This window comes from Myzus persicae, unplaced genomic scaffold (assembly GCF_001856785.1).
Source record: "Myzus persicae strain clone G006 unplaced genomic scaffold, MPER_G0061.0, whole genome shotgun sequence".
Lineage (NCBI taxonomy): Eukaryota > Metazoa > Arthropoda > Insecta > Hemiptera > Aphididae > Myzus > Myzus persicae.
In genome coordinates, this window is record NW_019101919.1 from 37,280 (window position 1) to 50,549 (window position 13,270).

The 13,270-nt window shown below is 26.8% G+C and overlaps 1 protein-coding gene and 1 long non-coding RNA gene across 2 annotated transcripts; one reads left to right on the forward strand and one right to left on the reverse strand.

Annotated features, from left to right (window-relative positions):
• Positions 1-1,370: 1,370 nt before the first annotated feature.
• LOC111030765 lies at positions 1,371-2,911 on the forward strand. The gene is made up of 2 exons (XR_002604132.1): positions 1,371-2,423; positions 2,569-2,911. It is a non-coding gene; the product is annotated as an uncharacterized LOC111030765 (long non-coding RNA).
• A 3,918-nt stretch (positions 2,912-6,829) lies between these two features.
• LOC111030769 lies at positions 6,830-12,365 on the reverse strand (the record flags this gene model as incomplete). Its single annotated transcript, XM_022310439.1, has 5 exons — positions 12,329-12,365; positions 11,050-11,232; positions 10,749-10,934; positions 10,417-10,500; positions 6,830-9,222 (listed from the first exon to the last, which is right to left on the reverse strand). Coding segments are annotated over exons 1-5 (2,883 nt in total), but the record flags the coding sequence as incomplete, so codon positions are not given.
• Between the last annotated feature and the right edge of the window lie 905 nt (positions 12,366-13,270).

Consider the following 13,270-nt stretch of genomic DNA (forward strand, 5'->3'; position numbering starts at 1 on the left):
ACATAAGTGTTCCCATATTAAAATGTATTTTATGAATAAAGACGCTATTTGCATTAATCTTGAAAGTAGTTATAAATATTTTAACTGTATATTTATTTAGGAAACAATATTATAACCTATAACTTATACTAATACAATAAAGCTCAAACTTAATTGCCCACCAAACGTAATGTTAAAAAAACCTATTCTATTTTTCAAGTGAAAAAAATATTTAGAGTTTCCCCTTAAGGTCTCACCGAACTACATTCATAGTTAAAATAAAGTTATACGGTTTATATACGTAAAACAGATAAAATAGGTAGGTACGTACAATACTAATTTAGCTTTAGAAAATAAAATATACAAGTTAGGTGAAACAACTGAATAATTAAAAAATTAAAAAATGTGTGTATGTAATATTATGAATATAACATAGTTTATAAGATTTATTGATGAAAATTAAAATAAATTAACCGTTTTCTTTTTATTATTAACATTTTATATGTTACAATGTGAAAGACAATTAATTTTTGGTCTAAAGAAATTTGATTCAGAATTTAAGACTCAATTAATAGAATATGGGAATATAATATGGGAACGTAAAAAGATATTATTTGAAACTAAACAGTAGGTGTATTATCAATTATTCTATTATCAAATTATTTTTTAAATATTAAATACAAAAATAAGTTTGTATAGCAGCATTTTATACTAATAAAAAAAGGGGTAAAATGAAATTGTATTGTAGTATTATATTTTCATTAATATAAATTCTAAAAAAATATTCATATATTTTTTGCAAAAGCAGGTTTAAGTTTACAGATTTGAGTTATTAAGTAAAATTGAACTATGTCTCGATTTCGAAGGAAAATGGTTTCTTTTTATCTTGCACTGATAAACAAATACTAGGAAGGTTCATCTCAGTACTTAGAACTCGCTGGTACAATATATCTAAAGAGTATGCTAAAAACGACTTAAATATTTACAATTATATGAAAATAGAGATACCGATTCTGATCGTTATGAATTATGATTTACAAGGAAACTACCACGAAAAAAGTAATATTTTTATTTCCCATTCATATTACGTAGGTATGTATAATTGCTATTTAAACTAAATGAATGATATTTGTAAAATAAAATAAATTAGTCTCCTAAGTTTAATGAGTAGTATATTTAAAGTATATAATAGTCATCAAACTACATATAAAAAAAAAATATAAAAATTAAAATTAAACCAAACACATAAGTAAATATTTTGAGTATACTAATCGCGTATATTAGTCGTATTAACAATATGATATTCTATTTTATAATTATTTAGTACAAGTATATACTTTATATTATATATTTATGTATACATTTATTCGTATTAACTATTAAACATAAACTTAATTCGTTACTATGTATTAACATTTAACTTACAATTTTATAGTTATACCTACTTATCTAAGTAAGAAATAAGAATATCTACTTGAACAAAGTTATTGAATCCGTTTAAGAAAGGCAAGAAAAAATCATCTCCCTATTTCATAAGTAGGTGCTCAGTGTTTACTTTTTTTGTCATAAACGTATGTACTTATTTAATAAAGAAAATAGGATATTTCATGGGTATTGAAATACACCATAATATTAACTACGTAATATTAGTCATAAAATCAATCAATTGTACAACCAACTCATATAATACACTGGCATGTATTGTTTAGTTCTTAGTTAAACAACTAGCAATGTTTTATATCGTATATTTAGAAAAATTATTTTATTAAGATAACAATTTTCAGTGGAGCCGAATTCTGCCTTAGCTTTGAAATTAAATTACTTAAATAGTTTATTGGACACTTGAATCATAGTATTATGATAATTGTTAGTTTGTGGGTCAAAAAGGTCCACACAATTAATCAATATATTTAAAAGTACCAAACGTTTTTTGGGTTAGATAGTAACAACTTAATTTTCAAATTAATTTGAATACTAAGATTTTGAGAAGAATCCAAGAAAAAAACAATAAATGGTACATATAGTAATGCATAGAAGACAAGTATTATAAATTATTTTTTCATTTTATTAAACTAATGTCAGTAGTCTTGTTATTTAAATTATTACTTACTTAGAAGAAATTCAAAATGTAATATTTTGAAATGTATAGGTTCAAAGTTCGGTGCCACTGATTTGATATACACGTGACTATAAATGATTATAAATGTTTGTTTTTTTAAATTTGTTTTAGATATATTCTCATCAATGTTTATCACGACTGGGGTAAAATAATTGTTCTATGAAAGTCTATATTCATGATAAGTGGACAAATATTTATGATAAAAAAAAATACATGCGGAATACTCATTAGTTTGATCCGATAAACCACCAATGTGTCTAAAAGTTAGAAAATTGACGCAGCTTATCAAGTTTTTTGTGACTAAAAAAATCCTACGCTCCGTGAGGTTTATTATACTAAATTATATACATATATATTTTTTAAATAATAATATTGATGATAGTAATATACTTATAGAAAGTATATAAAATGTATTTGTATAAAAATAGACTATAAAAAAAAAAAATGTCCCAATTCGCTTGTTTTTATAGGATTGCACACGTAATTAAACGTTTCCTGCAGACCTCGTCAAAATTGATGCTAGAAACATATATTGCTTTTAGTAAACGTATACGTAAAATTGACTCTCAGCAAAACCTTAGAAGTAGAGAGCCAAAGCGGAGAATGTTCTTGGATGAATAATCACGAATGTGTCATCTTATAAACACCACTTTATATTGTATATAGAGAGGTACAGTTTGACTCGGCTTTTATTGGTGACAAACTTCTGGATGTATATGTTTCGAATATGCTGAAATTACCTATTTTGTACAGGTCTCGTTCAAGTGATGTTTGTTTTAATTTTATTTAAAAAATAAATACAAATTTAAAATATGACTTTGTTATATTCTATACATTATAATATTATTACCTATGTGATTAATCTAAAAGTTCACAGCGATTGGCGAGGAGAAAAAATTCCCAGGGGTCGAAAAGTTTGACCACAAGTGTTTATTTTTCGATCGATGAAAGTACAATGCTTTGGTGTGTAATGTAAGGGCAATAAATTTTTAAAACTGTTTTGATAACAATTAATATTTATACGACAAATTTGCATGTTTACCTTTTGCGCGTTTTCACTTTGTTTAGTACCAAACAGTACACTTTTAATGCAATCAGTTTGAAAATGTATAAATTACAGCGAGACTCGTATTTTAAAAATGTACACAATATGTATATTATGTCGTATAATTTACCAGATTAATTAACATAATAATATACCTATTGGATCTGAACTTCACTCTGGTCGAGTGTGTCTGATACAGTGATACGTATAATATTGATTAATTTTTTTTACGTTTGTTTTAAAAAACAATGTTACTGCCTCATCTAGTCGGTAAACGTGCAAATTTTCGTGAACTAATAGCGTGATAAGCATGCATTTGTAATTGGTGTATTATATGAGATTGGTACTTACATTTTAAATAATATCGTTTAAAATATTCCATGTATTTCCAAATAAAACATGTCTTTAAATATTTACATAAAATAATGAATGTTTCTCTTAAAATATATATTGACTTGAACCTTACATCTTATTCATATTTGTACGTATATTTTAACATTATTCTAATCTTTAACGTTTCGCTGCAGAGCTATAAGCAAGTAGACGGTTGATAGGTAGGGCAGGCAGTAAGGATTTAGTATATCTTATCGTGGAGTTCATTTATTTTCATGTGTTGTTATTTGGCCTAAATCATATTAGGGATATTATTTGTCTTTACTGTAGCCTGTGATAGTACAACTAAGCGATTAAACGGTATTAAAATTAAATATTGAAAATTATCCGTATTAGTAGAGCTTAAACGAATTTATTATATTAATATAGCAATTGGAACTAGTTTAACTACAACTGCAGGAAATAATAATATTTCATACGTTTGTATAGTTCAATTTCAATTTAGGCAACTTATTAAATTATGTCATAGTGTAGGTTTTTTTATTTTTAGCAAATATTTATATTGCCTAAATGAACGGTGTAGTTAGGTATGTAAAATAGGATAAAAATAGGATTAGTATAAGATAAGTACTGTGATTTAATTTTAAATTACTATTATTATTATAATATTGGCCCGGCGTCTTATATAGTTCTTATTGTTAATTTTTAAGGAACAAATGAAAATCAGAGAGTAAATGTGACTAAGATTGAGTATTAAAACCAACAAGCTTAAGATTAAGCTACTTTTATAGTTTTGATTAAAAATCAAAACAAGTATAATGTATATTATAAGAGTCAAATTAAAAATGTATGGAAATAATAAGGATTATAAAAAAGAACAACTATTTACTTTTTATTATTTTATTATTACAGTATCTTTACACAATAATTTAGGTTTACTGAAAGAAGGTTTCTCATTGTATATTTTAGTGTTAATTTGATATTATTATTATTTATGGTTGACATACAATATACATGTAAAATAACGATCGTCACGTGCTCAGTCATATTACGTTTAATGTCAGAAAACAATTTAATTGTAATGTATCAAACGACCACATAAGGTTTTCAAATATTAATATATTTACAATATGCTATTGCACTTATTGGTGTACCATTGCACGTATTTGTATATATTATGTAATATGTAATATTTATTGTAACTTATTAATTCATACGTTTTTTTTACTGATTTTATAATCTACTTAACAATTTAAGTGCTATTAATTTTTTTCAGTAGGTATTTTACGTTGTCATCTCATATTGAGTTTTGTTACACTTGTTTGGATTTTTGCTTCTATTATTTCTTTGAGTTTTCAAATTATTCTCTCATTTATATGAACGCTATTGAAAATGTGTATATTTTTGTATTGGTTTATATTCACTTGAAATGTATATGGTCACACTACTAAAGAAACATTTTAGAGTATTCTTTAGTCTTCTGCTCCTAGTTCATTTTCCTGTATTAAAACAACATAATGAAAATAACGTTTTGATATTTGTAGATCCATAAAAATGTTTTTAACGTTGCATCCACATTATTATTATTATTTTTTTTTATTACTATTTTATCTTTATTATCTTTCTTTTCTTTCCACAATTTCATTATTATAATATTATATTTATTTATTTATCTTTTTGTAATTCACCAATGTGCGTATATTTTTTATTTTTTTTTTACATCATTTGCGTGTATAGTGTAGTAATATATAGATAAAAGTATAATAAATTAAACTACACGTACATGTTAGGTGCAGTTATATTATTTTTTTACGCATACTATCCAATCATTTTTATTTACTATTTATTACATATTTTAATGCATTTATGGAAACAAATTAAATGCAAGCTATTCCCATGCTCCTAAACTATTGTGTTAAAACGGTTTACGAGTTTGTACATATTATTATGTATACCATGAAGTTTCATTGTGTATTATGTTAGGAACGTACCATTTTAAAAGTTTTAAAACCCTGCACATTTATTTAATCACTTTTTAGGTGATATAATATAACAACCCGGCGGGTCGTGTATCATTAAATAACAATAGACGCGCAGAATAAGGACGAATTGAAATATTACGAATCCTGCAATGGCATCTTAAAGTTTATGCGCACACAGGACCCATTGCCACGTGTACCGATCACAGAGGTAATGAATTGTATAACGCAGTTAATGTTATAACCATACCGTGTAATGCGCGCGTGCGGTGAAACGTATAATATACAGAAAGTTCACGATGGTATATTATAGTTTTAGCCGTGTATTTTATGCATTATAATAATTATACACGCGTATTATTAATCTGATATCATGACGGAGTATTCGTATTTACAATATAAATGATTTATTCAATACATCAAATCGACACACACACACACACACACACACAGACATACATAACGTATATTAGGAGATCCGTAAGTAAAGCAGTACGTTATGGGATCCATAAGAAATATTAGGTATTAGGGCCTTGGACCAAATGCTAAAACTGTAAAATATTATTTTATATTTAATGTAATATTAGTTTACACAATACACTCATGATAATGTAAGGAGTTATTAAATCTTTCTGGGATCCAGTGTGTATAGGAAGAAATAACACAGCATGTGGGATCCACAAGTATGTTCATAAGTTGTAAAAGCACTTTGTTAGATCTACAAGTATGTTTATTGATTGTATAAGCACTTTATTAGATCCATACAACGTTGCCAAACCATGCAATAGCCAATAATCACTAATTATACAATCAAATAATAAGTTTACCTACTGTGTACACTATCAAGATTTTTTATTTTTTAAAATAAATTGTACAGGAGAGCATAATAATTATACTAGGCCAAAACTAACTGTAACATAATTTTATGTGAAACTTATTTCTTTAAATCCTATTTAATTATATAATAATTATATTTGAGTATGTATGCAGATTGTTTTAAACTTTTGCACCCCATTCTAATTTTTTTCCATTTCAAGCACTGACTATATATTTTATAATCAATAGTATTGATTACCTTTCAATGTTTACAACTAGTTAGTAAGATGGTAGTATTTTAGAAACAAACAATTAATTTTAACTTTTTATAATTTATTATTAACCTCAATTTAATAAAAAAAAAAAGTAACATCAGCTTTTATAACAATAAAAATGTATAGTGTGAGTAATTTATGTAATGTGTACCAAATAAATAGTTAATCATAAAAAGAAAGACTTTTTCAAATAAAATAAATAAAAATTTGAAAATAGTAGTAAAAGATAAAATAGTTACTTATGGTTGTTGATGTTATGTATAAATGTTTTAATTTTTTTCCATGGTTTGTTTATCATTATTTCAGGAAATTGTTTCTTAAGGTTATCACACTCTTCTTTTTTTGGTACTTTGTTAAGTAAAATATGTTTTTGGAAGTATTCTGTTGTCACTTTCTTTTCTGCCTCTGTCCAAGGCACCCTTATAAACTTCTTAGAATCTGGAAGCAAATTTTTCTTAGGAAGAGGCACTGATTTAATTTTATTAGAGATTTTTTTTTTCATTTGAACATTTTCAACATTTTCAACTGTTTTCTTTGCATCCTGACTTTCAAGTGGTTTATCATCTTCTGATGAATAATCTTCAACATCAGATACTAATGCATCAACATTTATATTAATTTCATCGAGATTTTTTCCACGAAATTCCTGACCTCGCCCATTCTCCAACATCAATAACAATTTGCTAACTTTAGCTACTTGGAAGGCGCTTTCTGACAACCTATAAAATTGTTTATGTACATCCTTGGAGTGGCCAAGAAATGTGGATAGTTGTTCAAGATCACCATCAGATAAATTTAAAATTTGTGCGATTGTAGCTACTTGCTTCCGTAGTTTAGTTGATGTGAGGTTTTCGGGATTTTTTGCTCCACTGTCGACACTTAGTTTTCGTATTGCGTCAGAACCTCTTATACAGTTTAATGAATGTGGCAGTGCGAATAAGTATGGGTTGTTTTCATCGATAAAATCAACTACTTCTCTAGTTTTGAGTAAAAATGTTATAGTTTTTTGTAATGTTGGAGTAAAAAGAATGGGCACGCCGCGACCTCTTTTTCCCCGTATGACGATTCTTTTTAATTGTTTGGTGAGCTGGCGTTCCATTTCGGATAAAGATAAATCAATTTCTTCTTGAGATATTTCTGTTGGTGCTGTTAAATAAGTATTGATAAATAATCTCTGAACTTCTCCCGATCTTCTTCTATTAAGTAAAATAAGTTGAGCTAGCACGCTCTCTTCTAAATTTTTAAAAGATTTTTGATCATTAGGGTTATTTTTAAGCTCTTGTATACTTACATTTTGTACATGAATTAAATGGTTTCTAAATAATTGTATATCAGATGTTAATGGAAGAAAAGCAGGCTTGTTCCATTTTTTTTGTAATATCTCTTTAGAGGCGTTGGTTGAGACTTCATAAGACCATTGTTTTTCTATAATGGACCTCATATTTATTATTGCCTTTTGCGTACTGGATTGTGCTTCATCAAGTGTCAAATTATTACAATGTTTTAATAAAGTAAATTCAGCAATATCACAGCATTGTTTTAACATATTTCCAATTTTCAAGACAACGGAAGGAGCTCCATATAAATCTTTTGAAATATCATATCCTGCAACAGCTTTAGTACATTTGACAATCAGGTCAAAATGTTTTGGTACTAGACATTCTTGTAACGTTTTTATCGAAGGGTATTCTAACTGCATCTGAATTAGTAAACGTGCAAGCGTTCTCATTTTTTGAGTGACAACATGAACAAGGTGCTTTTCTCTGTGGCTTTTCAAGTATCTCGACCCAAACGCTTTGATCAATTCATCAGACTTTACTACAAATGAAATATTATCTACGGCCATTCTAGGAAATACTTTTGTCACTAAATCTTGGTCTGTATTTGAAAATGCAAGTAAAAGATTTTGAGCATTTGATTGGGCTCTATTTCTACCCAATTGTTTAGTCTTAGCACTTTTACATTTTTTTTCGTGACGGTACAAATATTTTTTTTTATACATACCATAGCAGTGTTTACAAGGTAAATAGTTTGAGGCATCAGGAATTGTTTTAGAAAACTCATTTGGACGTCTGACTGGTTTGATAACTTCTACCTCTCCAACATTACATAAGAAATTACCTCTTTTCCGTATATTGTCAGCAAGTTCAACTCTTTCATTTGAACCTTTAGGTAGTGAAAGGTACCGAGCGACTTCAAATTCCATAGAATGATTCCTTATAATATGCCTTGTAAAATTGGTTACATTTTTTTCACAATAAATACAATTAGTTGTTTTATCCCAAGACCTTTTATTACTTATTTGTTTGATTTTTGAAGTCTCAACTAAACCATTAAATCTATATCCCTTTTTAAGTATTTTAGTTGATTCTATGACTTCATTATTGAGTATGTCTTTTTGATTTAATGTAGTATGTGAAGTAGATGGCTGAGATATATCGGAATAATGAATGTCATTAAGCTGATCTATATTGATGTCTGACTTATAAGAAATTTCATCACTTGAATCACAATTCAAATTTATATTTGGTGGTAAATAGTCAGATTCTGAATCATAATCAGAGTGCACCGAACTTTCTGAGTAAGATGATTGTTTCAAGACACAAGACTTTTTAGGTCTAAGTCCATTGTATTTGGTTTTTGAATTTTGGTTACTTTCAGATGTTAAGATATCCACTAAAAAAACAAAATATATGTCATTAAATATTATTTTCCAAAATATAGTGAAATATGAATAATTGTTCAAGTTTTGTATGGTTGATTATAAGAAAAATGTGATTATAAAAAATAATATTTATCCTTAAAAATATGAAAAAATTAGATGTCTTACCAACAAACTATTCTTTTAAGTTTAAGTACAAAAAAGCTATCATGTTTTTAGTTCTATAAATGTATGCTCCTAACAAAACGCTTACTTATATAAACGACCTACTACATGTTAGATCAGCAAGATATCTCAAAAGCATAATAATTTGTTAACATACAAAATAAATTATAATTTACCTATATCTATTAGGTATTCGGAAAAAAAGCCCCACCTATAGGAAAATAAAGCCATATTAACTAAATTCATAACGCATTTTCATTATAGAGTACATTTTATAATTTAATGTTTGTATATAGGCAACCTAACCTCTTTTGGACATAGGTATATTCTATAACCATATATATATATATATAATATATGTATAGTATATAATTTTACATCATAATAATATTTAATAAAATAATATAATAAATATTTTGAAATATAAGAGATTAAAGTATAGTAGGTAAATGTTTTGTCTAGTATAATAAATATTAAATTAGATAATAATATAATACCTAATAATATAATAATTAATTTAATAACTAATGAAAAACAATTGTTAACATTTATGTTTTAACACTTTAACAATTTATTAATTTACAAAATATTAAACTAGTATTTTAGAATATTATATATTTTATGGTATATAGATTAATGTAATGATTATATTATGATCGCATTTAATTATGTAAATCATAATAAAAAATAATAATGTATTTAGTTGGTACAGGGCTTTTTTTCCAATGAATGTTGTCCTGGGCTTTTTTTCCTAGATTTATCTATCATATAACTACCATTGGGCATTGGCACCTTTTTATTCATATTATATATTAACTATTTGAAAAATTATTATTACTATTATTATTATATTATATCCCTATCAGCTAGATCACACTTTAGAACAGTGACTATAATATCGAAAACTATAAACATATTTGTTTTTATATTAGGTATAGTAGTATGTATAATAATTACAAAAATATTTTTGTAGTGGTTTGTAAATATAAGAAAACTGTGAAAGTGTGAAGAGTTGAGATGATAAGATTTATAAACTAAAATACCTGTCTCATTTTCAAAGTTGTATGGATCATCATTCTGCATTAGTTTATCGAAATTCCAGTCTTCAAAGGAGTTCTGTGGTTGATCTGTAAAAGAATATAACATTCAAGAATGAATAGATAAAAATATATATTAAAAAATATTTATGTTAAAACATAAAAATAATTATACCTGTTTCACTTGCAACTAAATCATATCCATTATTTAAATTGATCCAGTTTTTAAAAATTGGTTGAATAGCTAAAATTAAATTAAAAATATATTTTATTAAAAAAAACAATAAATATTTATTCAATTTAATTACACAAGTAGCAGTGACAATATTTTTAATTACCTTCAGTTTCAACGTTGTTCAGTAAATGTATATCATCAGTAACGACCTTCTCAGAGTCGAGTAATATACTATTTCCTTCGCTTGTCTTGGGAACATGTACTACTTTATCAAATAAGTTATCATCTTCATTCAAAAGCAATTTAGTTACGTTAGAATCAATCAAGTTTGTAAAACGTAGTTGTGCAGCTACAATAGGATTAAAAAAATACATATTATTTAAAGCAATAGTGCCTACTGAAAATTAACCTAAGTGTGTAGATGACTTGGCTACTTTAAAATTGATTTAATTATAGATACCTACTTTCAGTTTCAAAGCTGTTCAGTAAATGTATATCATCGGTGATCTTTTCTGACTCGGGTAATATACTTCTGTTATCTTTTCTTGTCAAGGGAACATTTAATTCTTTGTCAAATAAGGTGTCATCGTTTTTTAAAAGAAATGTTGACTGTCCTGAGTTTATGTAACCTTCCATATCATGTTTAGCTAAAAAATTATTAAATACATTATTATTTAAAAATAGGCACTAACAACTTTCCTTGCAACTACCTTAACACTAAATAGTAAATACCTACGACCTACTTAGTGCAACATTTACGAAAATGGAGTAATATTAATTACTATGTTAGGTGTAATGATGGAAGTTATAAAGTAAGGTAGGTAGAGAAAAATAAGAGAAATACCTATTGAAATTTTTATTATATTGAATGTTATTTATGAATATTTTACATATTTTCTAAAGAGGAGTCTAACACAGCATAACAAACTTGCATTGTTAATTTTAGTATTGGAGTGAATTTATATATTAATAAACTTATGTTAAAAAACATTAGTTATCTGTGTTTTTATGTTGTTTTTTTTACAATACTTCAATAATGTTTAAGAGAGAATTTGCTGACATCCATCAAGTTATTGTGTAGAGCTTTTATAAAGTTTAATTGTAATTCCTATTCTCAATTAAATTTTATATTTTTATTGCTACAAGCATTTAAAAAACAGTTAATTTTAATATATGAATTTAACTTAGATCTTATATATTATCCTAAACACATAGTATGTTGTTAATAATATATTATTACATACTTATTAGTTTAACAATACATTATAATGTACCTATTACCTAACTACTTAATATGTATAATTGTATAAGTTAAAATGTGTGTAGCTTAGGTAGGTACATAAATAACAAATAAGTTAGGCATATTGGATATAAGGAATGTTCTGTGGAAATCGCTAAATATCTTAATTGGTATAAAAAGTAGCAATCAAGAACATATTATTTACTAGATTAATTAATAGACATTATAAACTTACTTCCTGTTTTTAATACTTCTGCCAAATATTTATATCCGTCTTTCCATTTGACGTAATACTTTTGTCCAATAATAATTCTTTTTTTAAAACTTTTTTCTGCACATAGTTGAATAATATTATCGTCAACAAAACGGACTACAACCCAATCTAAATTATAACAAATACTTTTTAAAAAACATTGTTTTGAAGTACCTAGTTAATTGTTTCTAATAAAATAATAGTAGGTAAAACAATTTAAATTATAAATAAATAAATAAATAATGCTTACCGTGAGAATTGTTGATTTTTAATTTTCTTTTACCCATATTTGTGTATATGGAAGTAAGGCGTGTATTGAGTGTATCATAAGTGTACGAGTAAATGCATAAAAAATTTAGTTTAATGTAAATATAAATGTGTTAAACCAATCAAGTATCCACCGATTCAACCGAATAGTGGCGATCAACGACGCTGAAGAGTGAGTTGTACGAGTACGACACGCTCCCGCGCGAGAGCCGAGAGGACAATATTACAATAATAATAATTATTATAGAACATGCTATAGCTATACGAAGACTCAATAACAAAGAATAAAATATTAAATACGCGGGACTGTGAAACACTGGAGCGGGCTTTACAATATTATGCTTGTGTGCAAGTGCAAGTTATACCAATATGCCAATATAATTATGTGGTATCTGCAGTATGCACGAGTCTAGTAAATTAATAAAATGGACGGAAAATGCCAAAAAAAAACACTGATAAGGAAATAATACCAATTCTGTACATTACGATTTACGATCTATAAATAATGCCCATTGCAGTACACCGGGGTTTTGAGGTTGTTCGAGGTTGCCACGGTTGGTCGTTGACGAGTGCCGGTTAACGGTAGAATTATTTTTGCCCGTTGAGTGGATCTCCCAATATATTGTTTTGTAGTTATTGTATGTTAGAAGTTAGAACATCGTTTACAAATTACAATTAATGATACGTTATGGGATCCAACGTACATTAATAAGCTGCGTTATACACATAATCTAAGTATGTCCTTGAATTATTTGTAATTGTTTATAAATAATCATTATCCGTAGTAGTAGGACCTGCTCGCACGTGTCATAACCAATATCGGCCTGCGATCGAAATTCCGATAACGGATCTCCTTAAGTACTAAGTTAGTAGGCAGTTGTAGTTGATTCCTACAGACAAGTAGACGAAGACAATTATTAAGGCC